Source organism: Rattus rattus, chromosome 2, assembly GCF_011064425.1.
Source record: "Rattus rattus isolate New Zealand chromosome 2, Rrattus_CSIRO_v1, whole genome shotgun sequence".
NCBI lineage: Eukaryota > Metazoa > Chordata > Mammalia > Rodentia > Muridae > Rattus > Rattus rattus.
Window position 1 is genome coordinate 40,433,284 of NC_046155.1, and position 16,870 is coordinate 40,450,153.

Here is a 16,870-nt window from a genome sequence, read left to right on the forward strand (position 1 = left end):
TCTCTCTGATTTATTATTTGTTAAGGTTTGTTTTTTTTAGGTTTATTTTTATTTATTATTGCTATTATTTTTATTATCATTAATTATTTTTATTGGCATGAGTACGTGCATGCATGCATGGTGAGTGCATGTGTGTGTCATGTGTGGATGAGTGCCACAGAGGCCGGAAGAGGGTGTCAGATCTCCTGGAGCTGGAGTTACAGGTAGCTGTGAGCTGTCTACAGAGATGCTGAGAACAGAACTGAGAACCTCTGAAAGAGCAACACGGGCTTTTAACAGTTGAGCCATCTGGCCTCTTACTTGGTGGTGGTGGTTTTAGGTTTCAAGAAGCCTGGGCTGACGTTGAACGTACAATGTAACAGATTGAACGTACAATGTAACAGATTGAACGTACAATGTAGCAGATAACCTTGAATGTCCGGTCCTCCAGTCCCCGTCTCCCATGGGCTGGAATTACACCACTCTCAGCTCACACAATGATGATCTGATATATGTTTATGGTGAAAATCGGGTTAATTAAAATTCCACCTCTTCAAACCGTTATTGTGTCTTTGTTTGAAGATCCCTGCACTTCTTTTAGTTCTCTATAAAATTTATGAACTGTAAGCATCTTACTGACCAGAGTGGCAGAATTTGTGTCCCTTATAACTGCATTTCAGTGCTCATTCTCCTTTTATTGTTTGATTATTTCATTTAGTATAGTGTCCTTCGTTCCCAGCCACGTGAACACAAATGGCAAGATAACTTTTTATGGGTGCACATTCCACTGTGTGATGTACCCCACTTTCTTTTTCTGCCCATTCAAGGATGAGTACCTCAGTCCATTTAGACCTTGGTAACAGTCAACAGAGACACAATGAACATGAGAACACAGATGTCTGCTTCCACAACCACAGTCTGATTTCATTTCCATTGGCAGTCTCTGTCCGGAAGTGGGGCTGCTGGGTTATGTCTATTTTTTTGAGAATTTTCCACACTAGTTTCCATAATGGCTATCCTAACAGTGTCTGAGAGTTCCCCTTTCTCTGAATCCGGGCCAATGTTTTCTGTTGATTTTTAAAAAAATTTTTATCATAGCCACTCTAACTGGACTGAAATGCTACCTCATTGTGGTTTCTATTTGCATTTCCCTGGTGAGCCATGTTGAACATTTCCATATATTTGCTGGCAATTTGCATATTTCTAAAGAGAAAAGCCTAAATATCTATATTATTAATTTCTGATCAGTTTCAATATTTTTCTACTGAGTTATCTGAATTGTTCATGTGTTTTGAACACTAATTTTCAGTTTTTTTTAAGATTTATTTATTTTATATATGTGAGTACACTGTCGCTGTCTTCAGACACACTAGAAGAGGGCATCGGATCCTGTTAGAGATGGTTGTGAGTCACCGTGTGGTTGCTGGGAATTGAACTCAGGACCTCTGGAAGAGCAGTCAATGTTCTTAATCACTGAGCCATCTCTCCAGCCTGCCCCAGCCCCTTTTGTTGTTGTTTTGATACAGGGTCTCTCCATGTCTGTGCTGCAGCTCACAATGCAGACTGCATTGAGCCTGAACTCACAGATATCCACCTGCCTCTGTCTCCCAAATGCCGAAATTAGAGGTGTGCAGCGCCTCACCTAGATCTAATGTTTTCAAAGATTTTATTTTTGTTTATGTGTATGTGTGTCTTGGGGAGTGCACATGTGTGCCCGGTGCCAGAAGAGGCCATTGGAGTCCCCAGAGCTGGAATCACAGAAGGTTGTGGGCATTGACAACCAAACTGAGGTCCTCTGAAGGACCAGTGTTCTTACCCACTGAGCACGTCTCCAGCCCCCTGGGCACTAAACTTCCATCAGATGAACATTCAGCCCCATCCCGTGGATTTTCTCTTTAATCTTGTTTTTCTTATAGAAACTCCTCAATTTGATATGGCCCCATTTGCCTATTCTTGCCTCTTGTCTTTTTATTGAAACGCTGGGATTTGAACCTAGGGCTTCACACATGGTAGGCAAGCATTCTACCACCGAGCTATTTCCTACCCCATGTTTGTCTTTTTTTTTTTAAAGAGTAAGTTTGCTTTCATACGTGTCTTCTGCCTTCAAAACGAGTTCGAATTCTCACAATCATTGAATTCTCATCCATGATCTCAAACATCATATTTTAAATTTGCCTTGTTGAGACACACAGCCTTCTTATAGTTAAGTGTACGTAAGGCATGAGTAAGGTCCAAATAAAACATGCCACTCCTTACAATAGGACCATGTGTGGAAATCTGACTTGGCTTGCCACACATTTTCTTCGTTAAGGTCCCAGAACACCCAAATGCCCTGCTTCTCTCACATTATTGGGCTGGGTAGTGCCCGCTAGGTGGCGCTATACAGCTCATGCTGGCCCCATCCCGTGCATCTAGGCCCACTGGTGGAGGCTGTCCTTAGGTAGAGGCCTAAAGTCAGAGGATATGAGGAATGACTAGACAGCAAGATGAAGCAAGGGTTTAGGGACGAGAAGAAGGAAGTGTACAGCCCCAGGACAGAGCAGAAAAGGGCGGGAGCCAGCCAAACAGTCTGCATTTAGGAGATAAAGTTAAGTCAGAGAAAGAAAGGCAGCAGCTGAGAAACCCAGTGAGCAACGGGGGCTGGGAAGACTGTCTACCGGGTATCAAGACAGAGGCGTTGTGAACGGCCTCTGCTATCCTAAAGATTTATGTTTAAGTCCCTCCTCCGGCTCTCCCTAGTTCTAAGTCCTTATGCAGGTTACTGCAGACAGGTAATCTGCAGTCTTCCATCTGCAAAGTGGGGACAAACCACAGGGCCTGGTCACAGGACGGCTGTGAGAGCTAAGACAAGGCCTATGAATGCACAGAACCAGTGCGAGACACTGTGTTCCTAGTTGCCGTGATTACTCTGAGGCAACTTCGCTCTGAGGCTACTGAGACAAACTACCACTCACATGACATGAAAGGCATTGTCCTACAGTTCTGTGGTTCAGAAGCCCAGGTGGGTCCTGCTGGCCAAAATCAAGGTTTTAGCTGGGCCACATTCCTCTGCAGAAGCTCTAGCATAGAATTCATTTCCTTTCCCTCCCCAGGGTCCCGGGTTGTCCACATGACTGGGCACCAGGCCCTCTCCCCCTATTTTCAAAGCCAGACAAAAACCTTGGCTTTCTCAAGCCTCTCCCACGGTGCCATCTATCTCTTCTGTCCTCTGGTCCCCTCCTTTACTCTCACGACATTCGTAGTTATACCAGACTCGCACAGAGAAACCAGACTAGCTTCCTGGTCTCAAGGGCAGCTGGTTAGCAAGCTTAATTCTGCCTAAAAACCTGATTCCCCTCTGCGCATGTCAACAAAACACAGACACACACTGGTAGCATTACTCTGCCTCCCAGGCTGCTGTGATCTTCTCCCCATGTAGAGCTGGTGAGGCGACTAGGATTGTGCCGCACTGAAGGAAGTCCATTGTACTTGCACAGACAGGGCAACCTTGTCTCCCATGGGCTTTTGCCGTGTCAGGATGCGTATACCCCTTAAGTGAAGTTCCGGGAAAAGATTTTCTCTCCTTTTCCATTCTAAACGAGGAGGTTCTCCTTAGACTTAATTGAACATATAAATCTTTCAGTTTGAGCATGGATGACAGATGCGTACATAGGCCTCCGTGCCCTGTTCTGTATCTGTGGTAGACGCCATTAATGACAGCATTCTCTGTGTCCCCAAACCCTTCTCAACACAGCACCAGGCACCGGAGAGTGGCCAGCCGGCACTGGCATACATTATTTTAAAAGCATATCTTGCCATACCAATATCAGGCAATAATCCTGGCAAGTACTGCATTTGTAATAGTAAACGGTGCCCACTTGCTTGGCAGTCACCTGGTAGGACACCAGGCTGCAAATCTGAAAACCCGTTGTACCCAGAAGCCAGGTGGACAGCAAGTAGCACCGAAGTGACCCAAAATGCAGGGGATTCTGTGGGCAAAGAGATTTGGTAAAACAGACACAGGGGATGGGGTAAAGCAGCAGAACAATACATCCTTGTATTCCAGGATATTCAAGGTCTGTAATTCAGACGCCAAGCACTTCGCCTTCAACACTTGTCAGTTAAAAATAAACTGAAATGTGTCAGGAAAGTGCAAAGTCCTTCCATTTCGACAGAAGAAAAGTAAGAAGAAAGGAATACGGGTCACAGACTCCTCCTGGAAGAGCCGCTGCAGGCTCACAACAGATGCTGGGGAGTTGATCACGAAGGATCCATTTCTGGCATGCGAGAAGCTTGCATTCAAGGTGACATAACATCTGGGCTGGTGCTTAATTAACGGCGTCACAAATTCCCAAAGAAACCTGTGAGATTCACCTCTTGGGACAGAACCTTGGTCTGGGTCACTTAGCTGGAGGGGACACTGATTCCATCCAGATTACACGCCAATGCAACATAAAGCCAGGAAAATACCAGCTACTCAAAGATTAGCCCAGAAAAGCTCTCCAGCCCTGAAAGCCAACAAGACCCCTCTTCTACCCTCCAGGAAGTATGGCCGAACAAGGAGTCTCAGTGCAGGAGGCACAAGGTAGGACCTGAAGAAAACCTGGACCTCGCTGGTCCCATCTGTCCCTGGGTAGGATAGGTGACTGATGACATCAATGTAAAAGCCCAACTTTTCACGTGCGGATGGAGAAGCAATAAGAAGGAGAGAAGGAAGGAAAGAGGACACACAGGAAGGAAGGAAGGAAGCAGGAAGGAAGGAAGGAAGGAAGGAAGGAAGGAAGGAAGGAAGGAAGGAAAGAAGGAAGGAAGGAGAGAAGGCAGGAAGGAAGGAAGGAAGCAAAGAAGGAAGGGAAGGAAGGAAGGAAAAGAAGGAAGGAAGCAAGAAGGAAGGAAGGAAGCAAAGAAGGAAGGAAGGAAGCAAAGAAGGAAGGAAGCAAAGAAGGAAGGAAGCAAAGAAGGAAGGAAGGAAGCTAAGAAGGAAGGAAGGAAGCAAAGAAGGAAGGAAGCAAAGAAGGAAGGAAGGAAGGAAAGAAGGAAGGAAGGAAGCAAAGAAGGAAGGAAGGAAGCAAGCAAAGAAGGAAGGAAGGAAGGAAAGAAGGAAGGAAGGACAGACACACAGGAATCTGAAATCAGAGGACTGGGGGAGTGATGTCTGGCGTTAGCAATGAGGAAAACGGGGCAGAGATGTCCAGGTGAAAAGCTGTGACTTTACACATGACGGGAAGAGCAGCCCTGTCATGCAGGAGCAGATCTACAGAATGTGGGGCCCATGGAACATGGACTCTGGAAGGCAGGGAATATGATAACGTATTCACTGGTTGCTTATCGCCCGGCACCATGTCCCTTACACACAGGACAGATTTGGTAAGGATTTGTTGTATGAGTGAGGTTAAAAAAAAAAAAAACTTACAAAGAGAAAGCATGCGTCATGGCAGAGTTTGGGCTTTGTGAAGGAGTCTAGGCATTACTCAGGCAGAGAAAAAAGACGGGCAACTTAGGCAGAAGAACTAGCACAAGATATGTTGACATGAAATAAAAGGCAGCCTGGAGCTGCCATGGAGTTATGACCCCCTGGGGGTCTGCATTTGGCAGTACCTAATAGATATCTCACAACACCTGTCAAAAAGAAAAAAAAACAAACTAATACTACTGTACTAGAATGTGGATGAGCCAATCTGCACTTGAACTTCCAGAGTCTGGAATTACATCTTATTTTCTAGTTCCTCTATTGGCTGAGCCCATCCTGTGCACAGCACTGGGCTGGGTGCTGGGGGAGGACCCGAAGCTATAAGTCGTTCTTCTTATTAAAGCCGGGGGCTCATAATCAGAGAGACATATAATTAATGACAGCCCAAGGTGGTCCGTGTGCAGTGCAGAAAGAGGAGCACGGTTGGTAGGCTGTGTGGGCCCGAAGGGGAGTGAGGCTGTTGGTGGTAGAGAATTTTATCTCATTCCAGTGTTTTCACAAAGCAGGAGGTCAGGAAGTGCAATGTCCTCACCTGACCCCTAGATGATACCTATCTGACCCTGTACCCAGAATTAATGACTCTGTAGTAGTGCCAGGCTCTACTCAACAGGTCACCAAGGGGATGACAGAGCCTCTGCAGCTGCAGGAAGGGAAATTTTCAGAGAAAATGGTGTTGATAGGACATAAGGCAGGTCTCAGAAGCCCACCCATAAGACTTTGCTTAGAGTGAGACCTGAAGGCCTGGCTGCAGTTTCGATCCCAGCGCCCAGCTGTGCCCCCAGCTCAGACAGAACCTGGCCCTTAGCAGGGACTGTAAAGTCAAAGAGCTCGTGTAAAAGAAACCACAAAGTAGAGATGATCTGTCACGAGGTCAGTTACTACGAGGGAGTTGCTGAGGGAAGCCAGTAAGATGACTGCGGCTACAGCAGTGCGCGTGCTGCCATATGCAAACCTAGGCTGGGGCAGATCCTGGAAAGGTCAGGGGTCAAGAGAAAAGTTTTATTCTAGACAACAGAGAGCTGCTCTAGGATTGCGGTGACTCCTGTGAGTCCGCAGTTCCCAGCAGCAAAATGTTGTGCCTTACTCCGTCCTCTCCTGGAGAAAGGTGAGCCTCTGAGATACGTAAATAAGCAAAGCTATAACCCGCCAGCAGGTTGCCCTGGAAACAGACTGGACCAGGACTTCCAGGCACTAGCTCCTAGGTTTCCAGAGCAGAGGCCTTGGGTGAAGCTAACAAAAGGACATGAGGACCACAATCCACCCTCAAAGGCAAGGATGTGGGGGCACAACAACGGAGCAAGTGAGTTAGGGGTCGGCGGAAACAGGTAACAAGGGGTGCTCCGATTTCATCCAGCGATTGCATTATTTTATCCTTGATAAAGACAGTTCTTACGCGGCGAGGCGTGGAAGCGGACGGTTTAAACCTCCACGTCAGAAGAAGCACAGCGGAAAGCATGGTGGCAGAGACACACAGTCACCGCCTGGTGGCAGCACATCTAAGCTGAAGACCGAGTGTGCGAGAGGTGTTGTGTGCGCTAAGGGTCTGTGACAACGCGTTGGTGTGGGGGTTGGGGGTGCTCAGGGAAGAGAGGGAGTGGAGCGGGGCTGTAATCCCTAGATCAGACCCCCCCCCCCAGCACTTCCTCTTAGTTCCTCTTTAAACACCGGGAGCTCCCCTGTGACCTTCCTTGAACCAAGTGGTGAGTGAATTTCCCTAAAACACTGATTTTCAGCCTCCGAGAGCCTCCATTAGGGATGAGGGTCCCTTTCCCCTACTGTGGTAGCAGAGAGACTTTCCTCTGCAACCTGAAGGCTCAGATTCCTTGATGGACTTAGGGACATCACTAACTCTCGGACCCTGTAGGTTCTTCCCTGTAAAGTAGAGGTTGGTTTGGTTTGGTTCTGTCTCTGTGGATGCTGGGTTTGACCCTGGGAACGATCTCTTCTCTGCCTGATCGGAAGGACGGCTGAGTGAAAACAGATAAAAGCAGCCGGTCCACATCCAGGGAAGGTAAATGGGTGGGCATCACCATGTCGGTGCAGTATCTGAGATGGGTCTGTTTGCCCTCTGTCCTGTTTCTTCCAGAACCAACTGCCATCTCACCCAGGTAGTCACTGTCCGTGAAATCCTTCCCGGACCCTACTTGCTACATCTTCTGAACCGGCAGGGAAGAGATCAAGGGAAGAGATTGTTCCCGGGTTAGACCCAATAACCACAGACACAGAAACAAACCAAGTCATGTCTACAGTCAGAGATTATATGATCTGGCAAATTAGTACTACTGTCATCAGTCCAATCTCACCCAAATAGTAGCTGTGTCCTACAACCTGCAGCCTGCCTCTTTCCTGGTAGCCTGGGTCTGTGAGGTCCAGATCCTCCTGGCCCTGAGGGACTTTACAAGCTGCCATCCAGCCACCAAGAGGCTAGTCCCATAGCATCCTTTGAAGGGCAGGTGAGCACGGGTGCCTTGGTATTCCCTTGGGAGTCCTGCAATATGTTGGGGAAATTTCTTATTTTGGAGCATCTGGGGGAGGGGAATAGCATGCACAGAGGCTGTCAACAGGCACTGTCAGTAAGCAGGGAATTCGCTGTTCAACAGCCCCGAGGCTAGGGAATGGGCAGAAAAGCAAGTCCACTTTTCTGGGTTTTTTTTTTTAATTTTTTATTTTGTTTTTTTTTTTAAAGATTTATTCCTGCTGGCTGTCTTTACACCAGGAGAAGGCATCGGTCTCTTTTACAGATGGTTGTGAGCTAATGTGGTTGTGGAATTGAAAGGGACCTCTGGAAGAGCAGTCTTGGTCCTTAACTGTGAGCCACTCCAGCCCCACTTTCTGGGTTCTAAAGGGTCCTGCTGGCAGATGATCAGGTCTTGTCCACTGTAATCCCAGGGAGAACAACAGGAACGACCCTGGAAATACATGCTAGCTGTGAAGGTAGATGTGTGGTGTGTGTGTGTGTGTGTGTGGTGTGTGTGTGTGTGTGTATGCTCACACAAGCATGCACACGTGTGCCTGGAGGGGGGTTTGTTGACGGCTGGGTTTCTTAGTTTGTTTGAGGAACTTGTTGTTAGTATTTGAGACAAGATCTGCCTAATCCAGGCTGGTCTTGATCCCCCTGCCTCAGCCTGAGTGTAGGAACTAGAGGTATGAGGCTAGCTGGGCAGACTCAGGCCCCAGCCTTGGGCTGTTTTGTCAGCTAGCTCCTGGATCTGCACACAGGGGAAACAGCCTTAGAGGCCAAAAGGCTTGCTAGAGGCGACCGGAAGTACACCTCATGCTAGAGACAAATCTGGCCTGGGTTAAAAGAAATGAAATTTGTGCTCTGTAGGTTGCTGGCTGTGGCGTTTGAGGAAGGTAACCTCTGTTTCACAGCAGGTTAGCAGCAGCACCTGTGGGCTGCCAGAGAATTCAGTGAGAAAAATGGTGTGATGTTGTGGACCATGCCCCCTTCCTCACAGCTCCGGCAGACAGGCCGTGGCTCGTTTGTGAAGAGCTTCCAACTGTGCTTCCTCTTCTTCCCAAAGGTGCTGGCAAGGGACTCCCAGTCAGCCTGCACCCCCTCTCTGTGAACTCCTCGTGGTGCTGGCTTTTCCATAAGCTCATGCATAGGATAATCAGGCTCCCTTCCCTTGCAGGCCCTGAAAGGGTGGCAGGACTGAGCTTAGCCATCCTAGAAATCCCTCATCCATAAACTGATGGGTTGGTGGATATTTATCTTGTCTTCCTAGAATCTATTAAGTGGACCCAGAGGGAAAGGGCGCTAAATCGTGGGCGACATTTTAGAATGCTTAACACTTCATAGTACACGATAGGAACACATCACTAAGCCTTGGGTGGGGGTGGGGCTGTGCCCGTCTGCCTCCCAGTAGCCTGTGCACTGCAATCCAATCTCACTTACACCAACTTCTCTGAAGGGTGGCACCCTGCCCCCCAAATGGTGCTCTGAAGATCTGTGAGGGTGTTTTAGATTGCCACTACTGTGGAGGAACATGGACTCCAGTGAACTCTAAAACGATCAGCTGAGGAGATGGCTCAGTTCATGAAAGCATGAGGAACTAACTGAGTTTGGATCCCTAGAGCCCACATGAAAGCTGGATGTGGTCTCCTGCATCTGTGGCCCCATGAAAGGGTGGCAGAGACAGACAGATCCCCAGAGCTTGCTGGGCAGACAGTCTACCAATCAGTGAGCCCACTGAGTTCCAAGTGAGACCGTTCAAAAGATGATGGCCTCTGATCTCCACAGCACATGTACACACATACACACACCCTCACGTGCACTGTGACACATGCACACATACAGAGAGAGAGAGAGAGAGAGAGAGAGAGAGAGGAGAGAGGAGGAGAGAGAGGGAGGAGGAGGGAGGGGGAGGGGCTAGATTTGTAAAGAGGTTCATCATTTAAGAAACTCCAGGTGGCAAGGCCAACACTGGTAGTTTGGTCACTGAGACAACAGACACGTGTCTGTCAGCATGTGAGGCTATGATGTTGGTTGTGGCTCTGGTGTAGATGTCTGTACAGGGCTATTTCACAAGCCTTCACATGCAAACATGCCTATTCACAAGCCTTCACATGCAAACATGCCTATTCACATATCTTCACATGCAGACATATCTATTCACATGTCTTCACATGCAGACATGCCTAATTCACATGTCTTCACATGCAGACATGACTAAGCATGTCTTCACATGCATACATGACTAAGCATGTCTTCTCCACTTATTTTTCTTATACAGCTCAATTAAGGTAGTGTAAGGAAGCCGGGGTTCCATGTGTGGGTAGGTTATGCCATACATAAATTGCATGTCAGATAGTAAAGCATTGAAAAACGCTTGTTATAATAAGGGGCCACCGAGACTGGCAGGGCTGAGAGCTTCTTGACCACAAGGCTACGCCGTCAAGACTAGTCTAGGCTTCCAGGCAAGCAGCGGAAGTTGGAAAAAGGTCTCTGTTATGACCCATGACTGCAACCCTGGTGGTGTCGCAACACAGGCTCTTCACTGGGTGCTTGCAGAGATAATCGGGGCCTTTTGGGGGCCTTTCCCCGTTTGGACTGGAATGAAGAAAGCCATTTCTCAGCAATGGGAAGAAAGCAGAACCAGGCCGAGCTACTTACAGAGGTCTTCTGTGGCTGCTGGGGCGAAGGCAGCCATGGACTCATAGAGCTCGTCATCACAGCCAGGGTTGAGGGAGCATTTCATCAGCAGGTCAGTGGACAGGTGGGCCATGGACTCATACACATCGTCAGCCTCCTCGCCCTGCATCAACTCCTCTTTAATGTGACTCTTCAGCATGTCCACGGTCTCCTGCATAAGAAGACAGTCCCATTGCACACCGAGGAACCTGGCTAGCTGGGCAGACTCAGGCCCCAGCTGGCTTGAAGAGGGCAAAGGGCGTGGCCATCCATCAGGGTTACTATTGCTTACGGGTATCGGCCGTATTCCTGAACCTTTGTATCTTCCCCTAACGCTGATTACTGAGTTAAACAGTTATATCCTGGTTAACAGGGGTCAGGGAACATAAATATAAACTACCCCTCAGGAGTACCTAGTAAGAATCAAGCTCGCACCCATCTCCTTCGGAAGCCCCGCCTCTCCCACATTTACACCTGAAAAGCAAAGCTCAGAAAATCTAGTCCTCCCCGCAGGGCTCACAGTCTCAGGTTCGGTCCTTATAACAGTCTGGTGGGCACTCAAGGAGAAACAAACGACGCCGAGGGCCACACAGATGCACAGCACAGGCTAAGATGTGCTGGCACTTGTGCACCCAGACATCCCGGAGGGATGTCTTCATGGCTGTACCTTCTGGAAGGTTTATCCAAGTGCCTGCCAATTTCCAGGGTTCTCTTTCCCACTTTCACTATTCTAGATGTCCCCAAAGGCAGGGTCTTTACTTGAAGGGCCCTTGACATCAGAAAGGCTCACCCCTGCCTTCTGATAGTATGAGGCTGACTTCCCCGAAACCTGTGAACAGCTTTTCCTGGACAGACATCGTGGTGTGTGTCACAATCCTTACCTCTGCCTCAAACCACAGACAGCTCCTCCTTTCACCTCATCAGCACCTGGCAGAGGCCACTTTTCATAGACACTGTGTGAGTTTCCTGGTGAGGTCCGAATGGATGAATCAAGTAACAGTTTCCTAGTGTTTGGTGTTCCCGGTTTAGCATTTGGCAACTAAATAAATAAACCATGACCCTACTTACAGGCCACTGGTTCTGAACCTTCCTAATGCTGGGACCCTCTCACACGGCTCCTCGTGCTGTGCTGATCCCAACCATAAACTTACCTTCACTGCTACCTCATAACTGCAATTTTGCTACTGTTATGATTCATAATGTAAATATCTGTATCATCCAATGGTCTTGGGTGACCTCTATGAAAGGACTGTTTGACCCCCGAGTTGAGAACCAGTGTCACACATAGAGTAAGGCTAAACTTGTGTTGGTGGAAGGTGACTTAGCTAGGAGTCGAACAGGTATGAGAAGTGAGAGACAGATTAAAGCTTAAGGCACTCTGAAAATAAGACTTTAACCTCCCCTGCTACGCAGAGCAGGATAACAAGCCCTGACCGTAGCAGCGAACTAAGTTCATATCCCATCTCCACCTTTACCCCTGTGAAGCCCTGGGCACAATCACCTTGGCTTTCTATGTCCTTTTTCCTTGATTGTAAGGTGGAGGTCTTGGTCCCTTCAACTTCAAAGGACTGTGGTGAAAATTAAATGGGGCAGGGCATCTGCTGACCAACTGAGCTCAGGGACTTAGTTACTACCCTGAACAGAGTGGCCTTACTGAAAACGCCTAACCCAAAAATGGCGTGCTGTGGTTAGCCCCTTTGTGATTCCAAACTGAGGCCAAGTAAAATCTCCTTTCAGAGTACGAGTGTCTTGGTGCCCGTTTATGCCAGTGAGAACCCAAACATGGTTTTAAACTTTCTACATGTCCTACGTGTCCCCCAAAGCATGGGGCCCCTCTTCACCCCTTGGCTTCACTGCCTTACAGATTATCTATCACAGAGCAGAGTTAAGTTTCTGAAGAAGTGTCCGGCTCACTCTTGTCTAGAGGCAGCATGCAAGACCATATTAGTCTGGCTACTTATACTGGGGGGTGGGGGGTCACAGTCAGATGAGCTACTCTCAGGTGTCCTTTGTAAGTTTAAAAAGAAGGAACACCCAAAGGGCGTAGGGTCCAGCACAGCTTCCCCCAAGACCATAGACACAATCCTTGGTGTGTGATATGACAGAGCGGAACTCAGACGCAAGTGAACAAGAATGACCTGCCAAGAAAGCGGGGTGTATCCACCTGCCTCAAGTTCAGACCCAAGCAGGGGCTCAGAAAGAGATGGAATGCAGCAGGGAGTGGGATCTCAAGGGTGACCACCTTGATACCTCCTCCTTATTATGCCTTATCATGGTCCTGGCTCATTAAAGAACCAATTCTGACACAGTTCTCCTGCGCCCAAAGGCGGGCAAGGCAGCTAGAGACGTGCTACCAAGGAGCCCCGAAGGTAGTGGAGAGAGAACATCCGTCTTGAGCAGATACACTCCGTGCAAGTTCCTGTCCGTAATTTGGAAATGGTCTCAGCGCTTTGCATATGATAGTTCCTTTTGGTCTAAAAACAACTCTATGAACAGACCCCTTAGGATGTGCTCCTTTTGCATATTAAGAAATGGGGGAAGGAGCAGAGAAAGATGGCTCAGTGGTTAAGAGCACTTGCTTCTATGGCAGAGGACCAAGGTTCTATTCCCAGCATCTACAGGGAATCCCACAACAATCAGTAACTCCAGTTCTAGGATATCTGGTGTCCTCTTTTGCAACAAACAAATTAAAAAGGGGAGGGGACTTACGACTTGCCCAAAGGTACGTATAGAAACTTGGACTGCCTGTTCCCAGAGAGACACATGAGGACAGGTTAGAGACAAAAATCCATCAGTGCCTTTGCTGAAGAGGTGGACCTGGAGTCGCACAGCACATGCCCTGTCTCAGGACCTCTCTCACGCTGAGCTTACCACATACTCGTCGATGAACTGGCGCAGGTCCCTGAAGCCGTGTTTCTCAGCAATGGTGTTGGGGTAGTGGCCATGCTTGTTGGCCACACTGTATGCCTGGAGCGCCCCTGGGCAGGTGAGCAGCAAGGCGGTGAGGTTCTTCAGTCCGTACTTGGCAGCAAAATGCAGCAGGGTGGGCAGCTCCTCATCCCTCTGATCTAAAAGGGCGATGAGGAGAATTTAACTTAAGGATAAGGAGGCAGGCATAGGATGGCTGCCGAGTCTTAGCGTGCATGGAGTAGGCACTCAAGTTACTGCTCACTGGGAGACTGACGTAACTGATGGCTTCCTCTGGGCAACCTCTAAAGATTACACACTCTGGTGATGGAGGAAATGTTATTTTAATTAGTAGATCTAGGAATCAGTGGTGCATCCTCTGCTTTGAAAAAGAGTGGGCGGTTCTTAGAAAAACGTTACCTTTTCTTCCTCTAGGGCTAGGGATCAAACTCAGGGCTCGGCACACTGGGCGAGCGCTCTACCACTAAGGTCCATTTCCAACTCAGTCCACGCTGATTCTAAAGGCTTAAGCGGCAGCCACAATGTAGTTAATAATCATCAAAGACTGATGGATTTTGTCTCTAACACGTCCTCACGCGTGTCTCTGGAAGTGGTCGGTTTTTGTGGTCCTAAGTCCAAGTTTCTACAACACTCAACGCTGAGTGTTGAGGGATAACAGATCCGGGCTGGAGAGATGACTCAGAAGTGAAGAGCGCTGGCCTGATTCCTTGCACCTACACGGTAGCTCGTAACTTAATTCTAACTCCAGTCCCAGGGCTCCAGCATCCTATTCTGGCCTCCGAGAGCCTTCTACACACATGGCGCACAGAGACGCATGCAGGCCAACACCCGTACACATAAAATAAAAAAAAATGATAAAATAGAAAGAAGTCCATCCACTTCTCTCTTATTGTGGATTTTGTAAATATGTCAAGAAAACCAATAGGTTCGTGTTGGGGGACTTGGGGAATAACTTGTTTTTTTTCTCTTTCCTTAAAAGTTGATTTCTAGGCTCTGTCACTTTATGTGTTATTTTCTCTTCTTTTCATATGTGTGTGTGAAGTATAGTACATGTATGTATGTATACTTGCAAACACATAGGTGTAGGCATGCTGTTCATGTGCACTGTGTAAAGGCTATCCTTGTGTTATTTAAATGCTGGTTTCCCTGCCCTCGAACCTTGTTTCAATCCGGACACAGCACTGTAATACTCATGTCAAGAATCTCCTTTCTCAAGTTTGTGTAAACAATTTTACCATTTATTCTCTGCCTTGTCCATAAATGCTGAATACCCAATGGCCGGGCAGAAGAGAGAACAGGGCAGAACTCCCAGCAGCCAGGGAAAGGGAGAGAGAAGAGCAGTTGAGGTTTTAGCATTTAGGAAGAGGCCGGGAGATGGAGAGTGGAGTTGGAAGGAGAGCCGCGAGGTGGCGGTCTGAGAAGACGCCACCGTGGGGAAAAACATCTGAAGCAGAGAGAGCTGGACCAGCGTTAAGCTGCAAGTGTCATAGCCAAATGTGTTTAGAGTATTAATGTAGACCACTACTGCCCAGGTATTGTGGTAAAAGCTTATGAAAAATAAACCTTGATCTGTCTTCGACATCATTGGGAACTAGCAAAGATGAAGAAGTCAGCTACCTGTTTAATTTACTACATGGGTTTATATTTAAAATGATCCATTTTACCTGTGGGCATGTGTGAGGTGGGTGCATGGGAATGTACATGCGTGGGGAAGCCCAGGAAGATATCAAGAATTCCTGTCTCTCACTGTTCTGCCTTATTCTCTGAGGCAGGGTTTCCCCTCAAATACGGTGCTGCTGGCCTGCTTGCTGCAGATCATTGTTTCTGCCTTCTGAGACTGGGGTGACAACCGGGATCATCAGGCTCGTTTGACCTTTAAGGGAGTCTAAAGATCAGAACTGCTTGTGTGGACAGTGATTTAACCACTGAGTCATCTCTCCAGGCCTGGCTCTGTCATTTTAAAAAACGCAGCTTCCTCTTCACCAGGACGTGATCCTAAGGGTGAAAGGTCCGAAATGTCCCTGGGACTGCATGTTAGGCTATGAGATACTCTCTCCTGAGCCTCTGGTTTAAGAATAAGAAAATAAAACATTCACAGCCCCGAGGCAAGAACATTCCACAGTAGGAGATGGAGGAGAGGAGGCAGGGAAGCCTTGGAGAAGGCCTGGCAGATTATTCTCTCCCTGTGGCTCCTACACGGCCTAGGACACAGTCGGAAGGTAACCAGGGACTTGAGAACCACTGTGTAGTGCCACCATATTGGAAAGGAACAGGCACCCATGCAGTTTACCAGCTGATATCCCCAGACATCCAATGTGACTCTCCCCATTCCCAGGGCCCTCTCTTCACTCAAGTTACAAATATTCGCTGAAAGCCCACAAAGATCCAGCATTGGGAGAAGCCCCCACTGAGCTGAAAGTCAGATGTGGCAGGCAAACTGCAGGACTAAAGGTCCGAGGTGTTAGGGAGACCCCAGCCCATGGTGGCACAGACAGACTCCTGGAGAATTGAGGAAGGCCTTCCTTCCAGAGAAAAACGCTTCCCGAGGAGATGAAGAGGAGGCCACCAGGGCAATGATAATCAAGGCAGGGACAGAGAAATGGTGTTCCCATGAACAGAGTGGCAAAGACAAGGGTTTGAGAATTATGTCTGGGAACAGAAAACCACTGAGAGGGGTGCAAAGAAGCACCTCTTGGGAGGGGATTGCTCTCAGGCAAAGGACTTTGAACTCCATCCAAAAGGTGAGTGAGAGCACACATTTTTTTTTTTAAGAAGGGGGTGGTGAAGCACAGTTGTGGGCCACACCACGCCGTTGCAGACCTAGAATGAAGCAAGCAAAGTCCCACCTCCTCGTGACGCTGCAGCTACCATGCTGTAGCAGAAGGCATTCCTCACATGCTGGTGACGATGCTGGCTGCTAGCCCTGTAGAAGTGTGACCCACACAATTATGTATAGTACGTCATCCTTGATGGATGACAGTACGTGACCATGTCACTGGCTTCTGTACCTACTGTACTTTTTATCATTATTTTAGACTATATTGCTACTCACTAAAAAGAAATGCTGTGTAAGAGCATACCGTACCATGCTGGCAGCACCCTCGTACATATTGCTTGGTTTGAGCCTTGGTTCACCCTGGTGCTGGCAGACAAAGCTATGCCCCCTCCCCACATCACACCATCTACGACCACACACGATCTAGGACTGAAATGACTGCGCGGACGTACTTGTCATCATATCGTCTTCTTCCAGTTGGTTGATCCCAAAGAGGTGCAGTCCACTTGCAGGGATGTTGTTCTTCAGGGACTCCGTGAGCAGTTTATCGAGAGTCTCTGTGTTGTAGGGCACGATTTTAAAGGCCTGCATAAAAACAGCAAAG

General features: G+C 48.1%; 1 protein-coding gene across 1 annotated transcript in view; it reads right to left on the bottom strand.

Moving 5' to 3' along the window:
- The window catches only part of Pik3ap1 (phosphoinositide-3-kinase adaptor protein 1), a 120,298-nt gene that overhangs the window by 39,461 nt on the left and 63,967 nt on the right, over nucleotides 1–16,870 (bottom strand). The window contains exons 9-11 of the mRNA XM_032895027.1: nucleotides 16,719–16,851; nucleotides 13,434–13,630; nucleotides 10,545–10,734 (exon numbers count right to left, since the gene is read on the bottom strand). Of these exons, the coding sequence (XP_032750918.1) occupies nucleotides 10,545–10,734; nucleotides 13,434–13,630; nucleotides 16,719–16,851 (520 nt within the window). The remainder of the gene's footprint in view (nucleotides 1–10,544; nucleotides 10,735–13,433; nucleotides 13,631–16,718; nucleotides 16,852–16,870) is intronic.